This window comes from Ambystoma mexicanum, chromosome 5p, assembly GCF_040938575.1.
Source record: "Ambystoma mexicanum isolate Mex_15411 chromosome 5p, UKY_AmexF1_1, whole genome shotgun sequence".
NCBI lineage: Eukaryota > Metazoa > Chordata > Amphibia > Caudata > Ambystomatidae > Ambystoma > Ambystoma mexicanum.
The window spans coordinates 546,858,341-546,878,218 of NC_090930.1; the positions used below are offsets into that span (position 1 = coordinate 546,858,341).

The 19,878-nt window shown below is 42.8% G+C and overlaps 1 protein-coding gene across 1 annotated transcript in view; it reads right to left on the reverse strand.

The window, feature by feature from the left end:
* LOC138481079 (xaa-Pro aminopeptidase 2-like) overlaps positions 1-19,878 on the reverse strand; it is a 450,117-nt gene that overhangs the window by 148,883 nt on the left and 281,356 nt on the right. The window contains exon 11 of the mRNA XM_069612975.1: positions 1,338-1,427. Coding sequence (XP_069469076.1) covers positions 1,338-1,427 — 90 coding nt within the window. The remainder of the gene's footprint in view (positions 1-1,337; positions 1,428-19,878) is intronic.

A 19,878-nucleotide genomic window follows, 5' to 3' on the forward strand; every position in this document is an offset into this window, starting at 1 on the left:
GGTTAATAAAATGATGTGTACCTACAAATAGACTGCTGGCACAAAGCCAAAGATGTTCTCTTTTTATGTGTGAATGGAAGAGAGTGGTCCAAGAGGGAGTTCTGGTAATGACTCACAAAACAAGTGAGATTAGAAATATTCACCTGACCAATGTCCTGTTTTTTTTTCCTTCTTTCTACTTTTAGATAAGCGGCACACAGGCAATTCCTAATATTAGTTACAAGACAGGCCGTTTTAGATACAACATCCCGCTATCCTTGTGTCTCTTTATATGGATGTACTTTGAGTCCCTTCCACGATCACTTTGTGATTGAGAAGACTGTTTTCTAGTACTACTGCACAGATGTTATGCCTTCTTGTGTGTTAAAACGTGACTGTTAGGCCATACACTGTTCTACCTGTTTTTCAGGCCATCCTTTGTGTTAATTGCACTCCCATTAATGCCTCTTGTTGATGATGCTGTTATGGAGATTTCTTGATGTGATGCTTTGGGCCTTCTCCCTGGTTTTTGGGGTCACACAATCATGTATTCTCTATTCATGATCTTCTCTTTTGGTTTGCTGCGCCCACATACCTACCAGGTGCCCGTAACAGCTTTGCACGGTCAGAAAGCTTGACATCGACCTGGTGCTAGTCCATCTTGTCAAAACGATTACTTAAAATGTGCTATGTATCTGCAAGGCTCAAGAGAGCGCACAAGGCCTCGGCTTGCGCCCCCTTTCCTCTGCTACCCACAGAGTTACGTGTATTGAAACCAAAACGTCTAAACAATGGGAGGAGCTTTAACCAGCCAAGTACAAAAGCCAGCTGTAGGCGTAAACTGCAAAACCACAGCATATCAGAGCAAGAGGTTTCGCCAAAACATAGTAGCATGTACAGTTCTGGCAACAAGAAAATGAACAGATGGCCTATGTCCCCAGGCGTAAGACATGCATGAACAATGTTTACATTTTTTCTTTGATGCAAACACAATTTGCTTTTATTCTAGTCACCACAACGCTTAAGCTTTGGAGATGTCAAGAAGAGTCAGAAATCCAAAATAAATAAGAAAATAAAAAAACATTAAAATCAAACTTTTATTATGAAGATGTATTATTTTACCAAGCTGTGTAGATGAATCCTACTAGTGACCTGTTTATTACACTGCAATAAGTGGTCTGATTCTATTTCACATATAATTACCCCTACTAAGAGTCATACAATCCAACACAAAAGATCTATCACCACACACTAAACTAAAGACTTATAGAGCACAGTATAGAGGAGAATGCACACTTGCATTAATACATTTCAGAAATACAATCAGGAAAGTTTTTAATAGTAACCTGTCCACTCACATGGGCTTTCCTCATTAGTTCTTGCTCTTTGGCATTTTTTACCGCTTTAGTCATCATCACAGGGGAATATTTGTCAGTCAAGAGTTTTTCCTGCAAATAAATACAAAATCATAAAAATCCAGAAGTGGAAATGCAGTCAGAATGTTGCTGTGCTGTGTCACATGCAGACGCAGTTAGCATTAGCCTTGAGGTTGCTTTCTAGAAATAGAAGAGGGGCCTCGGGAGGTGTGCGCTTATTTGTGAATGTAGGTGGTATCCACTGGAGGGGTAGCTTATAGGAAAACAACGTAATGATCTTGGAGAAGAATAAAGTGTGGAGTGGTAAATGGTTCACCGGGTTGCGCAAGTCAAAGTATATTGGTTGCATCAAGCATCTCCATTGCGGAGATAGTCAATAACACCTCAGTGGTTTGGATCAGACTTAACCCTCAGTTGCTGCTTTTAGAAAGAATATGGAATGTCCATTGGGGTGGGGCAGAGACTACATTATAACTGTTATTATCTTTCTTTCATTCTTTTTCTTATTTTATAGTGATTTAAGATACAGTGTGCTTATCGCATAATGGGCAATTCCATGAACATTTAACTGTTCATGTTAGAAAAAGAGAAAGCAAAATTCCATCACTTTCTAATTTACCTTCAATGTTCATATTTAAGTGCAATACATATATCATCCACATAGGGATAAGTTTGGGGGGCAGAGAGCGAGAGGTTAGATGGGGAGGGGTGGACACAAACTCTACACAAATGTATAACACGTATGAATAGTGTAAGAGTTCATGAGTAAAGAATATGCCTCAAGCCAGGATGTTATTAAAACGGTACCTTCCCTTTTACAATCTATCTTCCCAAATATCCCCTTTTAGTTACATACCCTTCAAAGTTATGCTTATGTACACTTTTTACAAAATCGCAAGATCCATTTTTTAAATAACATTTCTTGATATTTCTTAAAACAACCGCTTTTATAAACGACAGATGAGCATTATTGTATTTATTTTGTGTACTGAAACGAGACAATGCCAACAAAGGACGCACCGATAGCCTACCCCTCCTGGTTCATTGGGAAAGTTGTGGTGAGTGGTGACAATTAAACTCTGACAACATAAAAAGAGTTTAATTACATAAACCTTTATTTCTGGAACCTTTACCACCTCACTTGTCAGTATTGTTATTTCTAATAACGGTCTCTTCCCTCTTATGGCCGTGTCAATCAAACAGTATCAGTTGTATTTTACCAGGTCCTTCACATTGACTTTTAGTTATACCCTTAGACCCACAACTCGTCTAATATCTGTTCCTCTGGCTTTTTTTTTGTTTTGAGAACATCTGGCTTTTTTCTCCTGGGTCCCACAGTGCCAGCAGAGTGTTTCAGACTTGGTTTCTTCTACTCATTTTGGTCTTGTGAATTTTTTACAATCTTGCAAACTCTCCCTCTGGAAGATTAATTGATGCAGGTCACTTGTGTACCCCAGACTGTCAGATCTTATGATCTTATTGTGATTCCATACATGCAGACTTTTATTGTATTAGCGGTCTCCCCCTGCCCCCCGGTGTTGCCCAGGTCTGAAGCTGACATGCACGTCGGGTTCTGCTATATATATGTGTGCATGCTTGTATATGTTATATTGTGTCCTCACTGCCTATTTTTCAAAATTTGCAAAATAGGCAAACTCCCGGAATCGCCTATACTGATAGCACAGGGCTGGACCCTGCTCCACCCCTTTGCAGGGGGAATGGATGGGGTTGGTCAAATTTCACTGTCGCCAGTAAACCCGAAACTGTTATGCCCGCCTTGGACCGAAATTACAGCCCACCAACTGTTGTGGGGCTGGAGCGAACAATCGCAAAATCGCCAATCTTCTGAAACCACCTATACTGATGGCACAGGGCCAGACCCCGCCCTATGCAGGGCGAATAGGTGGGGTTGGTCAATTTTCACTATCGCTAGTACATCCCAGACTGGTATGCCGACCTTGGGCCAAAAAACTTCAGCCCTCCAACTGTAATGGGGCTGGAGCCAACCCTGAACATACAAATACACTTTCACAAATATATATAGAGATTGGCCTCTGCAGGCGGGAGGTGATGTTCCCACCAGGTCTGACCTGGTGGGTTTAACACCGCCCGCCTGCAGGCAGACGAGGAAACACCGGCAGCATTACGAGATGCTGCCGGTGTTTCCATGATCCCCATTCCCATTGAGTCCCAAAGGACTCAATGGGAATGGGGATTAACACCATTCCGCCTCCGTGATTCCCAGGAAACCGGGGTTGTAATGCCCCAGTAATTCCGGGAATCACGGAGGCGGAATGGTAATACGAGTCTGGCAGTAACCAGGCAGTTTTACCACCTCGGTTACCGCCGGACTCGTATTGAGGCCCCATGCCATGGCACACACTGTCAAATCACGTAACTTTAAAGATATCACTCCCCAGATTTGAATTACTTGCGCAGATTTTCTCATGAATAAAACAGACAACCTCGATGACCCAGAGAGACTTATAAAAGTCTACAACGAAGTCATGTTGGATATGTTGGATAAGTATGCCCCAATGAAAGATAAAATGGTTAAAGACCTGCCCAACCGCCACAAATGGTTTTCTCCTGCACTTGCTCAACTTAAAATCAGCAAAAGACAGGAGGAACATACTTGACATAAAGATAAATCTAATGAGAATCTGTTGGCATGGAAACTCATTGAGAAACAGTACAAGAAGATGATCATAGAGACCAAGACATCTTTCTATGATGATCAAATAAATCATGCTGGAGATAAGACAAAGGACATTTTTCACCTCTTTAGAACATGGGAGAAACCTATGGTCTGCAACCCCTCTATTAGACCAACCTCTGACAATTGCAATAGAGTCCAGAAGGCTTTTGCTGAGAAGCTCTTAAAGGCCAAAAATAAAATTGAACAGGAAACACTAACACTCCCATTGTCAAACCCCCTGCTTAAGCCTAATTCACCTAAAACAGCTACTTCCATCAATCTCCCAGCTAGTTTTAACTGAACTGAAATGTTGGAATTACTAAAAAATATGCACCCCACAAACTGCCCGGGGGAAATCTTCCTGTCTAAATATATACTGGAACATCAGGAACTGTTTGCACCTTTTCTTTGTCGGTTTGTCAACTCTTCTTTCCGCACCGGCTCTATTCCCCACACTATTAAAAATGTGGCAGTCACCGCCCTACTAAAAAAACCTGGTTTGGACCCTTTGGATGCAGCTAATTTAAGACCCATCACAAATACCCTATTTTTTCTCAAACTTATTGATAAGGCAGCTACTACACAGCTGCAATCATATGTACGTGATACTGGTAAATTGCACATGAAGCAATCAGGATTCCGGAGCTTCCATGGAACCGAGACCGCATTGCTGGACTTACAAACACACATGCTCGGTAAACTGGAACACAGCAAGTCAGGGCTGCTGATGCTGTTGGATTTATCTGCAGCCTTTGACTTGCTGGGCCACAAAATCTTGCTCAACAGGATGGCTACTGTTGGCAGACTCTCCAACAATGCCATTACTTGCTCAGATCCTTTTTTGGAGGGCCGCCAGTCACGTGTCTCTTGGGGTGATTGTGCCTCCGAGTCACAGACTATAACATGCAGAGTTCCCCAGGGGGCATGTCTCTAACCCTTGTTGTTCAACATTTACATTTTTCCTCTATGTGTTGAACTGGAATCTCTGGGGATCTTTTTCTGTAATTATGCAGACGACTTTCAGTTGGTACTGAATATAATCGGGAATCATGACGTTGATCAACAAACCCTGGCCGCAGCTTACCATGTCATAAAAAAATGGATGTCATCGAATTAGCTCTGTTTGAATGCTGCTAAAACTGAGTTGATGCTCTTTCAGCTCTCAGCATGCTCAATCCAAACTAAGCCAAAATTATGACCATTTCATCATCGAAGGCATTCAAATTAAAATAGTGCAGAAAGTCAAGACCTTAGGCACATACATGGAAGAAAGTCTTGATAGTGAGGCACATGTCACAGCTATTGATACCAACACTAACTACCATCTAAGGGTACTTAGACAAGTATCCCCGCTAAAATCGGTGGAAAATCGTATAAAACTTGTAACGGCAGTGATACTGCCACGTGTGGATTACTGCAATGCCTTACTTGGAGGGGCCAATATGGCCGATATCCACCAGTTACAGAAGATTCAAAATGCAGCCGTACGGATCATCTTTGGGATTTCAAACCTAGTTGGCCCTGATGAAACATATTGGTGAAACATGTGCAGTGGGCCCGAAGAAACTATAGTAGAACAAAACCCTTGAAATTCAGTGAAAAAACTTTAGTTTGGTCAGATTTAACACAACGAAACCCTTCAAATTCAGAGGATGTGGGAAGTGATAAAGGTCTTAACTCAGTGTCCCCCGCTATAAAGCCCATGAGCCCATATAAACTATAACAGAAGTGATTCACAATGACAAAGTTACATCAGAGAAACATCTACAGAGCAGCGACAAGTTAAGATGGTCATCACCTTCCACGTCCGCTGGATTTGAAGGTTTTATTTTTGCATTAAATCTGAGAGATCTTTATTTACTGTCATGTATTAGGTTGAGGATAGGTGTAAATGTCACACCTCCTAGATATCAACAACTTGCAAGTAGTGCAGCACACAAGCGGTGGCAGACAGATGATTCTTCGCAACCACGATCTGTATGGAATCTTCACAAATGTGCTTATCCATCCAAAAGAACTTCACTTTAGTGTTGCAGATCCAAGAGACTTTGTCCCCTGTGCTGCACCAGAAGGACCAACACAAACTGAACCTGTTACTCTGGGCAGCATCAAAGGGGCAGTCTGTGTAATGGTTTAGCCCCTATCCTCGAATCAGATCAAATGTACTCTTGAGTTCAGTTTCAAGCATGCCCATGTTCCTGTGGGGACCCTTTCAGATATCTGTAAACATCATACTGGACTCCCCCATTTGCAACCTCCCACTAGCTGTGATGCACCACTTACTGCTGCTTTACAAACTAGACCAGTGGTGCATAATCAAGTAGGCTCTTACAGTACAGTGACACCTTAAATCAACCCATGTTTCCATGTGACAGAACGCCACCTGAAAAGGTGGATACTCTAGAGATGTTTTACAAAGTGAAGATTATATCTGCGGGAAAGCGCTTAGCTGTCATACTGTCTCTAAATGTTCTGTCCTCTGGCTCAGGATTTAAGTAAATTAATCACTTCCATTCATATAGTGGATACACGATTATTTCTGCAGAGCACAGTCCAAAGGCACACCAGCACCTAGGAAGGGTGAAATGGCAACCTTCTATATACAAGGTGGCATGCAGCCTCAAATGCTCAGATGAGAAACTGTATCATAGCTTACTCATGCTATATTTTTTAAGAGCCCACAGGAACTAGAAAGATGGTCTAACATTATATAGCTATCCATAGGCACCTTTGATCTTATTGGTACCGAATGATATGGGCCTGGTAAAATATAATAATAATAAGGACAGTCTGCTAAGGCCCCAAATCACCTGGCAGCACTGAGGAAATCACCAGGCAGCATTGAGGTTTTATTTCAATGCATAATACTCTGTATTAAAACTGATTGCTATGTACAATGTTCAATCACACCTAGTGGCAGTTTCCTCAAATTCTACACCTACTTAACAAAACTAATGATAAAGCAACATAATTCTGCCAACGGAAAATTTGGTATGGTTAAAAATAATGTGTGTCCTAAATGCCCTTCTGACTGATTGGCTCATAAAATGAAAGAGCAAAATGCTGGAAAAGTGACCCCTCTTCCAGGGCTTTTATTTGCTGATTCAACCCAAGCCAGGAAAGCATGTGTGTTCTGAAGTGACAGATTCACACTTCAGCAACGTATGAAGTGAGCACTATTAAAGAATCGACTGAACACAGAACAGACCATTGAAACCTCTTCATCATGGTGTTGTTTGGGCATGGAGAGGAAATTGCAATCAGGTTCTTTTGTTTTGGGGGAAATGGCTCAAGCAGAGTCAGCATGGAATTCCTTCCACCATGTCGTAAACACTGTATGCTTAGATTTTACCACACAGCAAATTTGACAGAATCAAGGCTCCCTGTGAATTGTTGCAGAAGAGGGAGAACACTTAACTAGAGAGATGCCATCTTTGGATCCTTGCTGTGGGGTACATTTATCAGCCCAGCAGAACTCCCCTACCTCACCAAACAACATTTCAGCAGTTACCAGCAGAATGGCTGTGCTGGCTCCGTAGAGCACGATCGCCTTGCCTTAAAACTGTGTTTTGCACTCACCCAAAATAATGGCTGCGCTGTCTCACCAGACACATGTGGGGCAAGAGGAAACACAGAACACCTTAAGAATTGTTGCCAGTAATTTCTTCATTTGCACCAGAAAAAAGAAGTCAAGGGCAGCGCTGATACGCTGCCAGCTCAGAATTTCCCATTGAAAAAGAAAGCATCTGCATTTTAAAATGACTGTGCGCTGATGCCCTGCCCATCCTTTCAACTGTACACAATTTGGTTCCAGTAAGACCTAGCTATGTTCATCCACCATCAGGTTGTGCTCCAGCAAAAGGGGGCATTCCTCATTGAATGACAGGCTGTGTCAGGCAAAATCTGTGAAATAGCAAAGAACTGCACTCCAAGCCGTGTGGCGAGTGTTTTACTATTTTGCAACAAAATATCACAAGCAAACTCTTCCAAAGTGCATGTCAGTTTCAAAGGACCTTTTATTTGAACAGCTGCCTAACGCGCTGTTGGGGACGCAAACGGCAGGAAAATGTAATACATGGGAGAAGTATCCATGGTGCAACTTTGGAAATTAATGCAAACATGCTCTATGATAATCTGTACACATATATAACATTGTAGAATTTTAGGTGAAATGGTTGCCACTAAAAATTGTGAAAGATTATTAGACGGACGAAACAATATCATAAGGACTTGGGAATTGGAATGACAGGATATGTGTACAATATGTCATTTGCCTATGTGATTTGCAAAAGCACAACTGTAAAAATGTGCAATTTATGTCATAATTGATTTTTGTCAAAATTAACTGTGGGAGGGCCATATGCATTGTAAGCACACACCATAAAACTGATGTCATGTCCCTGAAGTCCAACCGGCTGACAGAAAGGCGGTGACAGCCACCCCTGACCAATCCAGTTGTTAGAGGCATGTCCAGCCAAAGCCTGCCCTTAATAATATAATCCTGTGATGTCATCCTCCTTATAAAAGGTGGAGGCTCAGAGAGACAAAGCACTGACTCACCTGATTTCCAGCATCAGCATATCCAGAGATCCAGACATTTCATACTCACCCTGCAGATTCCAGATTCCACTGCCAGGAAAGGGACAGCTGATCCAGACCCTCCTATCCAGGCAGAACCATCACCACAATCCCACTAATTCAGGGAGAAAGGGGAAAGGTGGCTGAATCCTCATTGGGATTATCCAGCACTACCTGTTTGCCCTGCTACCTGCTACCTGTTTTATACAGCTGATGTGCCACTGTGCCGTGACCAAACCCTTGTCCCGCTGTTCAGATACCGGTTGCCGGTCCATAATTCCATATTTCAAGTGCTTATCGTAAGTATCACCCCATCCGATAGCAAAATGTAGGATATCCCATTTTGATACCTTGCCCTTTGTTCTAACCCTGTAAGTAATACTGAAGTAATACTGAAAGTACTGAAAGTACACTAGTAACTGCCTCCTATTCAGTAAGGGTAAGCAGATTTTAGTTCCGATTGTTGCAGTGTACCTGACTCCTTGCTACATCTCCCCATCCATGCAAAGTTTGATTAATAAGTTGTTGAGGGAGTGTTGCAGGGGGAATGATTAACTGTGATACCATTTAAAAATCCACTCAAAAGTTATTTTTGCCTCCTTTCAATTGCGTAGTGTTTATTTTACATGAAAAGGTCTAACTACGTGCATTCCAGCAATTTACCATGTAATTATCACCCCACTAGTGATTGCTGCTCAATATTACATTTTTGTGATTTCATTTGGATTTTAAAATAAATAAATATTGTATTACCACCCACCGGCCTGGTTCATGGTCCATTGTGGCCCGGGGTATTTGTAAAAGGGGATGTGAGACAGGTTGGGTGCCATCTCAATCTGAATTTTTAGTATACAAAGTGTTTTAATTGTGCGCTGCAGTCTAGGCCAGTATCAAGAGTTCTGGTCTGGTGTGTGACACCCCATTAGAATCCTTAAAATTGTGCAAAGCTTGGAAGCCACTGTCACCCTGCTATGATTTATATATAAGGGGAGAATTGGTTCACTGTTGGAGTAAGTGATAGCTCAAAGGCTCCTTCCGTTGGAATGAAGATAGCTGTCCAGGGGACTGTAGTAGACCTTTCCGTTAATGTTCCCAGGGACAGGGTGGGCACTTGCTGTAAGAATGTGGACCATTCCTGCCACTGAGGAGCAGAGACCAATACACCTCAGTATCCAGAGAGAGCCAGTATCCTGGCAGTTCATCAGCTTACTTCAACCCGCGGGAAAAACAACAGAAGAAAGCTCAAGTTGCATGTGGTTTACTGGAAAAGATCTTCAGCTTCCAAAAGATTTAAGTATTTCTTACGAAAACTGCTGGTGCTCAGAAGAAGGTGAACTTCAAATATGCACAGAAGTGTAAAATGTTTTGGCAATGTAATTAACCCTTTTATATCGCCCCTTCAGGTGGAAATATGACAGAAGGGCCCTCTCTAAAAACGACTCAAATGTAGATAGTGATAGAGTAGATGATAGAATAAAAAATGGTATAATTACAAATGCGGATTAGCATTTGCGGCAATAGTATTTTCTGTAATTTTATTTTTTGCTGCCTTGTACTAGACATTTACTTTCATATTTGGGAATATAAAAGAGGGGGGAGTGGGGTAAGCCTGATATGAGAAGGCTCAAGCCTCATATGGGCTGGAGTTACAACAATTTGGAAACATAATGGCTCTGTAAATGACAATCTCACTACCTTGTATAAAAACCGAACTGTCAAAACCCCCGTTTTTTCACTTGCTGCTATAGGTTTAGGCAATGATAATGAGACTAATGAGTATGATGGTGATTATTCCTGGGTCGGTGAGCCTGACCTAACATATATAAATGCACATACAATCACAGAACCTACCTCACAAGGCAATATAGTGCACTTTAGCTCTGATACTTCAACTACCCAAGACACTCCAGTACCACAGTCTTGGCAAGCTGCTAGTGAATTCAGTGATGTAACATGGGCAGATGTCTTTCCCCAGGAGAGTGAAAATGATAAATAAGATGGAAGGGTGGGGGGAGGAGGAGACTGAAAAGGGGGGCGGGAGGGAAAAGGTATGATGTATACCATGGCCTGGGACTAGATGAGATTGAAGACCGCTGTCACCCAGATCAATCAAACAAGTGGTACTCAGACATGAGTGCAACAGCAAAGCAAGCCACGAACGAGAGCTGTTATGTCTGCTCTCGCATAACGCACGCATCAGGCACACCTAAAATACTCATACCTCAAGAATTGCCCTTGTCGGATGCCAAATGTTTAATTCATCTCATATTGTGTAGGATTCCGAGCACTTTCCAGTCACACACAGTTACAATAGGAATGCTGCAGATCGAGAAAACCTGCATGAGTAAGCCGCAAGGAGTGATTTGCATTAAAGAACTATTTTTTGTTATCAGAGAGACACGGTTCACAGAGAACAAATGGCACGACGAGACTATCACGTGCAAAGCAGAGGCACAGCGAGGACTTACTGAGGAGAACTTTCAATGGGTCAAAGAAACATGCACTCCTGTCTGGTCCCAACACATTACAAAGCTCACATGGGTCACAGCTCTCGAGAATTCCATCAAAACGCAGAAAGAAAATGAACGCAAACTCTGTTTCCATGGCAAGGGAAACATGCAAATGGGCTTGAACAGAAAATGCAACAAAACAATTATCATTCCAGACATAAAAAAGGGCACAGCAGCACTCATGGACATGTATTGGGTATGTGGCAAACAAGCATACCTGCATCTCCCACCCTCCTGGAGGGGTACATGTGCCCTGGCCACACTGCACTCAGCGCTAATGGTGATTCCAGAAAGCCATATCCAAGGGGGGAAAAATGTGGCTGACATATATATCGGCAGCATCCCAGCCAGCAACAGCAGAGCCTTCCATGTACGACATCCTGTCTGAAAACGAACTGCAAGACATGGTATCTCGCACATGACGGTCACCCAACTATATCTCCAGCCAGTCATCAGAACTCCTGGTTGAGATTTCTGACAAATATAAACTTTTCAACTCTGCTGAAACTTTCTTTGCTTCCCTCCTGATGCCAGGACTCCAAGCACGGACAAACGCCAATTGGCTGCAAATAGTGCGCTGGGAGCTGATCCAACTGGCCAACAACACTGAAGAGGGGTTCAATGTAATAAAAGTGGAACTTCGCGCCTTGCGCTTAATGACAATGCAGAACCGGTATGTCCTGGACCTCCTCACAGCAATGGATGGCGGTGTTTGCCGAAAAATCGGGAGTGTATGTTGCACATTCATACCTTCTGAAGACGCAAACAATGGGACCCTCTCCCACGTCATCTCGGCTGTGCACAATTTGGGGGAGAGAATGCAGAAGGAGGGAGGAACAGAACCAAGCAACTGGCTTGATGACATCTTCAATTGGGTACGATCGTGGTTCAGCGTCATGATGAAAATGTTTGTTCCAGTCATCGTTTTTCTTTTGCTATTTTTCTGTGTGTGCCAGATGGGCATACGGTGTTGTGCAAAATCCATGCCTAGTTCAGCAATGATGATGGTAGCAATGGGCAAATCGACAATGGTAGCAACCATGATAGATGCTCAAATACAGACTGGGGAGTCAAATACACCAAAATATCGCCTGACAGCTGTATATCACCAGCATGGGGACAGGGTAGATAACTTATACCACACCACCATTAAGGAACCACAGTAGTTACAATGGTACAGGGAGGTGTGGGTGGACATGGATGGGGATGGGGGAATATACATGACATGAACACCAGATGAATATGCGAGGGGGGGGTCAAAGCTTACGAAGTGTTTGCAGGGCTTGGATGGCAATTAAAGGGACACCCGCATGGGATGAAGCAGTGCAAGAAGCAGAGTACTATCGAAATGAAAATAACAGTAAGGATTAGTTCATTACTTTAGACGTAACGAAAGGGGGGACTGTTTGGGAGCGAGGGGTTGTTTGGGCCCCCCTCACACATTCTGCATGTTATGGACCACTTGCTCGTGCAATAGCGGGGGACGCCTCCATTGCCCATATGCTAACATTAGCATAAGTGGGGCTGTTGCAGGACACACTTGGCATCCATTTTGTGTGCCCTTGATTCCATCTTTGGACTAGGCCTCACTTCGATAATACGAAAAGGCTTCTCTCCCCCCTGCAGCGCCACGCACAGTGCGCTCATGGCCCCCAACTTTTCTCCCCTGTCTGAAAGCTTCACAACTCCCTTTCTCATGGATGCGCCGGGGATAGTTGAAACAAATGAACAAATGTATCATCTCACTCTTCCTCCGTGATCACTGTCCTGTGTGTGAACCGGCTTGAACCATGCCTTGTAGCTCATCCATCTCCACAAAACCTGCCCCTGATTGCTTGCCCCCGCTGTCTGAAAATTACTACTAATGTAACCTTGTGCCCTCCTAAGGTATTCTCTTAATGTACCAGAAGTGTGACCCTGCTGTGCAGCCCACTCCACAGTGCCCCCAATAAACCCAGCCCTCTGTCTCAGTATATAGTGCCCTAAAACCAACACATGTCATTACAACTCCCCACTTGCCTTGATGTACTAAGAACCACCCAGTCACCCAGGTTATCACAGAGGACAAGCCCTCTACGCCTTGTACCCAGTAAAAGACCCAATGAAGGATGATATAATCTCATGCATGCAATTTATAGGCTTTCTAGATTTTATCAAAGGTATACTAATGATCATTGTTTATTGCATGTCTAGTGGAAGTTTTTTCATGCTAGCTTAGTTAGTGTCTGCTATATCTCACTGTGACCTAACCCTCACCCCGCCCGGACACAGGTAGATGGACCTTGTGACACTCACCCTCCTGCCAACTGAGCAGCCAATCCGGAGACAGCAGCGCCTAAGGATACATATGTTGCTCTACTCACCACCAATCTTGAACTATTGTAATCCCTTATGTAACGATGTCACCGATGATGCTTTTTCCCTTTATAAGTTCATGTAATTGTAATGTTTGCCAGAGCGCTCTCCAGGCAGCAGAGTTCACTGGATGCCAACTTTATATAAACTTACTAAATCTTGCAACCTGTTCTCTTAGTCTCATTCCCCGTTGGGGTGTCTTATATTTTTTGGATATGCATGTGTAAGTCAGGGAGTGAGCCTTTATAGGGTACTGCAGCCCACCTTCAGACTGCTGTCAAATAGCAAGACAAACTCATTTAATGGTACGTGCCTGAACCTTAAAGTCTCAGTATGCACGTCAAGCCCTTGATTTGAGCCAGCTGAGCATACTCACTTTGTAGCTGCTCACAGCGCAATTAAGCCCCATCAAGCCGCCTTGCCAATATCGAGACACCTGGATTGAACCATCAGCTTTCCACAATCAAACTGCCATTGAGAATGTGGAGCCTCCCGACTTGGAGACACAGCCTCATTGCCTGAATTAAGTTGAGTCATTGAACAGTCCTTTGATATGCCACAGTAAACAATTACCATTGAGCCAATTGAAAGCTATCAAAACACTTCTCAAACCCGTAAGAACCTGTGAAAAATGCCCTGAAGAATGGCCTGATGCTGTCAAGCAAACAGTACAGATGCTAAGGTAACGATCCTATGGGCTAGCTGTCATTCCCATGTAATCTAGGCATCCCGATCCCAAGGCCTTACTATGAGTCCTTATCATGTAAACCTTGTAAAATATATTTCATATAAAACATTGATTACCACAGGTAAGTGTACCTGACACATTCTCAACATAAAACATGCATGAACACCTTTCTAATCACAATCACCATTTAGTACATCTTTGGAATGTCTAATGACTCAAAACGTACGACCCCTAACACTTTGAGGGGGGACTGATATTGGTATTGAATTGAACATCAAATAGTAATAAGTGCCCAGTGTATGTGACGGACACTATATATATATATATATATATATATATATATATATATATAAATATATATATATATATTAAAGTCGACATGACTGTGTTTCAGCCTTTAGCCTATTTTGAAGGCTGTAAGTAAGATGGCCTTCATCAGGACCAGTGATCGTGGTCTGGGTTCTTCACAACCTCTCCTTTGGTGTAAGTCGTGCCTCAGTAATGTAGCACGCAATGTCAGTTGGTCCTGCGCTGCTTGCTGCGGCCACGCCGTTCCACCAGTGGTGTGTGCGTAATTGGTCTTTAAATGTCCTCAGTTATGACCCCACTTGTGGGTGAAATTCCATCCGGATGATACGCTGAAGATACAATATTACTGGAGGGTCCTCAAGGGGGGGGTCCACACAATACAGTGTTTTCAGGAGACTTTCCACTAGAGAAGCACCCAGGTCCGCTGATCGAATGAAGGCACAGGGATCACTTGAGGACCCATGAAGACCCTCCAGTAACGCTGTATCTTCAATGTATCATCCGGATGGAATTTCACCCACGATTTAGCACAAGCAGTAATTTCGCCACAGTGAATCCTCAAAAATCTGCCACTTCTCCTACAAAGTCAGAATTTGGCAGTGCAGTAAAACTGGCTGTAATTATGTTGCTTCCAAAAAGCTACTAAACTCGTAACAAGGCTTTGTGTGTTTTATGATCCTTGCTTGGACCTTCCTTTTTTTCTAGTAGTTAATGTATTGTTTGGACGCTTCTGCTGCTGATCTACCTCATTTGATAGCATATCATGTCCTCTCCCGATTTTACCGAAGTAATGCAAAGATGGTATCCAATCTACTTTGTCTGTTTACCTTTATAGCAAGTACCTCTGTTCCATGTTGTGGTATGTGAGAATCCTCTCATTCCTACTCCCCTTGGATCTTCTGCACAGGTGGCCAGGTAAAGGCCATCATTTTTGGATCCTGACCCTGGGGGTGGAGAAGTGAGGGAGGGTCACTTGGGTGAAGGGCCTTTGAGGATTGAGAGTGGGGTGCCCTTGGGCGAGACATGGTATTCACCTTTCCCTATTTACAACCAACTTAACCCTCCCCCAACCATTATGGGCTATTATAAGCCAGCTCCCCTCATTTTCCCACATGTAACCCCTGACAGTACTGGGACGAAGAAGAAGCAACTAAGAGTAATCAAGAAGCCGGAGGAAGTAGCAAGAACCACCAGGGAGAAAAACATAAGGCTGGTGAGTGGCAGACAGGCTCCTATAGGACCACAAGTGAGTAACGGCCTACAAAAGAAAGTCAATAAATATATATAGTGAATACCTAACTACATGGAAACTTAACATTGAAGCAAAAAAATGCATATTGTATACTGAACTAGATAAAAACTTAACATTGAAGCAAATAAGTGCAAATAGAATATTGAACATAATTAAGCAACATAAGTGCCTTTTGAACACCAAACTGAAAGTAAATGATATTGAATAATATGTGCCACACCAATTTAATTCAAACCTTGAATTTAAGTACATTAAAGGGTGAAGGAAGACAGGCAGTGAACTTTTATGAGTGAATATAGTGTGGCAATGTCAAGGTTTGGCATGGGGTGTGTGACACATGGTGGCAGAATCATGAGGCTATCAAGGAGAAGCCAGAGGAGTCCAAGATTACACACTAAGCCAAGAGGACAATAAAAGGAACTAAGTAAGGTGCACAGGAGCAAATGTCAAGGGACCTATGTGGGCTGAGGAGACCAGGGAGACCAGGGATCCTGGTTGCGTGACCTGTGATGGGTGGACTGTGTGGTCTGTCAACTGTACCTAGACCAGAGAGCAGGGAATGGTGAAAGCTAAAGACACCATGAAACAGCCCAATAAAACCACTGCAAAGGAACTGGCAAGGTAAGCCAGAAAGAGGGCCAGGTTGACCTGGTATTTTTGTCAAGACATTTGAAAAGACAGAAGCAAGTGTAAACAATGACACATTGAAGTCTTGGGGAAGGAGACCCAGAGACTTAAAGGACTACACTAGTTGTCTTGGGAATGGAGTCTCAAAACACTTTTGTTTTGAATTGTGTTACTTGAAACTTGGGGAAGGGAACCCCAAGGATTGGTTCTGAACTGTATCACTTTAACTGGAGAAAGATACATTTTGAGACTTTTTCATTGAACTTTCTTATGCTTGGGGAAGGAGAGCTGAAAGAAAGCTTTGAGCTTGAATACTATTTACTTTAAATTCGACATCCGTACATGCATGTTAGCTTTAGTTGTGAGGGCAAGGATAGGTTTTGGACACAGAAATACATTTAAGTTAAACTCTTTGACTCAACTTTTCCCTAGTATTGTTCAGGTTCGGGAATCTCACCTTAGCATAGGGAAAGTTAGGCCTTTAACCATCCTAACATTTCAGTTAATAAATATCTTTTGTTTGAACGTTAAGTCTGTTGTCTGTGTCTGTCTTTCTTCACAATGCCTTCACAGGTACGAGTTTGATTATAGAACTGTCAAGAAGGAGTCCAACAACCAAATTGGAACCAAAATGCAGTTCATTGATATATTGAGGCAAAACGGTAAGAGGGATGATTTAAGAGCATAAACAGTGTCATAGTAGGTAAAACAATATGGTGTATCCCCTGCTCTAGAAAGCACTATAGCTACAATCCACAATTCAAAAACAAAGATCCTAGGTTGTCCCCCTCAGGACATTGTCCCACAAAGCTACTCAGTAGCAGGAGGTTATGGTGGTGTCCCAGCACAACTTCTTTAGTGGTTGTGGGGTTTGGTCCTCTGGGAACACGGTTCATTGCACAGTGCCTGTGCCTTGGCCACATTCCTCCTAGGATGGTGAGATGGCGTCTGATGGCTGATTAAACCTTCCTGTTTTCAGGGTTTTGCAGTGGCTAGGTATGCAGTTCACCCAGTTGCAGTATGATATGATATGATATGGCATTTATAACGCGTCTGTACACAAGTGTTTCTAGGCACCAACACAAGTGTTTCTAGGTGCTAAATGCAGTAGCATTCACCTGCATTTGGCTAACCCCTAGGAGAACCCATGTTGGTATGTATCCCCCCATCATGGATCCTTCAGATGGGATTTTCTCCTCCAAGTCTGGGTATTAAGAAGTGGGTCTTGAGGTCGGGCAGATGGCCTTCTCTTTGCCAGTCTAGTCTGAACCCTGTCTCTCTGGTATGCCTCTTCTGGGACTTGCGATATCCCTCTGTGCTTGCTCAGTCAACCTTACAGGAATGTATCACACCTAGCTCAATTATGCAATCTTTCTACTACTCTCTGTCTTGCCAATGCTAACCTCTGTCCCTAGGTCCTACTATCTCCCAACCTAGTCCCTGGATCACTGTGGTTCCCAGGAGTTGACATGCCCTGGTCACTGACTCTGCCCCCAGGTGACCCTCTGGCCAGAACACTCCAGAACATGCCCATCACCTCTTGCTCTTACTCCTGCACCTTCTACTGCTCTGCTTCCAACGCCTCTGTCTCATCTTGCTCTCATTCCTGCACCTCCATCTACTGCTCTCATTCAGGCTCCACCATCTTCTTGTGCTCTTGTCCTTCTCACACACTTCCCACAACAGAGTGTCATCCTCTCTCCCATACATCTTGTGGAGTACTGCTGCCTTTTATAGTGTGGGTGATTGGACAACACAGGCTATGATAGTCTCTGAAAGGTTTGAATGGGTTCCTCTCCCTCTTGTTATTCCTGGCCTTTGCAGCCACCTTGTCCATTGTGAGAAGACCATTCCTTCCTCATCTCCAAGTGTGGGTAGCTCTGAAAAGATGAAGTCCATCCCCGGTGCAGTGTTTGGAAATATATACAGAAGAAATGTATGTAAAGAAACAAAAGCACCATTTTAAAAACAAACATGTGAGATGCAGCCTGAGCACAGCATCTGTAAAATGACAGTTGCAAGGAAAAGTGCGAAGTTAGCAGCTCATCTATAACAAGAGTAGATGTCCAATAGTATATGACAATGCACAAAAAGAAATACTTCTAGTTAAATATCCAGCAACTTTTTATTAGAATGGAAACACAGTCCAATCTGCGATGGAAAGCACAACATTTCATAGCAGAGCCAAAATCAAGAGGGCTGCTGGTGTTTGTTTTTATTTCCTTGCAGCACTGAAAATCAGCTTTGTATAAAGAAGCATCGAGAGATATTACAGCTATGTCTTTGATAGGAGCGTGAGTGTAAATATATGTTATGTTACACTGTTTAAAGTGACAATTGCAACAGGGAAAATACAATGACATTTAAAGGCTGTATTGAGGAATAAAGACAGCAACATGGCCTGGATAGACAAATGACATTCCTGCCCCAACAAATAAAGATAGGGGGATGACTTGCTACAATGAAACTCAGGCTAGAGGATGGGGCATAAAAACCTAGACACTCTCTGGAATTCAGCAAAGGACCAAATGTTCTCTTACTTTTCAAATATAGGGATTGCAGGGGAAGACACATTCCATACAAATACATTTCATGTATTCAAAGCAGTGGTTTCATCACAAGTAATTAAATCCCCCCATCAGCTAGGAGTAGGAAATGTTGCACCTTTGGAGACTGTGTATGACACAAGGACAAGCTAGATCCTGGATTCAGTCAAGGGACAGAGCTATATAAACATGCAGATTTGAGAAACTAAATCTCAACTAAACCTCAAGAGACATTGCACCACGGCAAAGAGCATTCTCAGCAGTCATAAATAGCCTGTATCGCAGATACAAAAGAACTAACAGATGTTCTACTTTCTGGCAGAGGGACTGGAGATGCCATTTAATATTTTATAAATAAAGAAATGTGTGTGTGAATTTTACATTTGAAATCAAAATATTGCTTGAAAAGTTTGAAGGAAGTGTCCTACAGACTTAATTTTCTTTTAGAAATATTCAGGGAAAAATGCTCTATTGGTTGAATGTGAAACAGGCCTTTTATGTTTATTTCATTATGTAAATTAGGTGAAAGTGGATATTTATGCACCGAAATGGCAAGTACCAATGATTCATATGTCCTAGCATTCATACCGACAAGTCTGTTATTTTGACCTGGGAATGGAATGTTGTTATAAAAGTGTCCAAAGGAAAAATAAGAAAATCTACAACACATTCCCCATATGTTGCGCCGAGATGAAGGTCGCATTTTCCGGTTAGTCCATAGTAAACTGATGAATAGATTAGTAACTCGATCCTGTGAGCAGTATGGTGCTTCAGAAAATTACAATAACAAAAATACCTAGTCCCGGGAGGATAGCTCAGCGGCACCGTGCTCACCTTGGAAGTAAGACGACACGGAGCAACACAGGTTCGATCCCCTGGTCCACGCTTAGAAACCTCAGGGTATTAAGCGCATTATAAATAACCTATCATAACATATCATATCATACAATTGTTTAATGT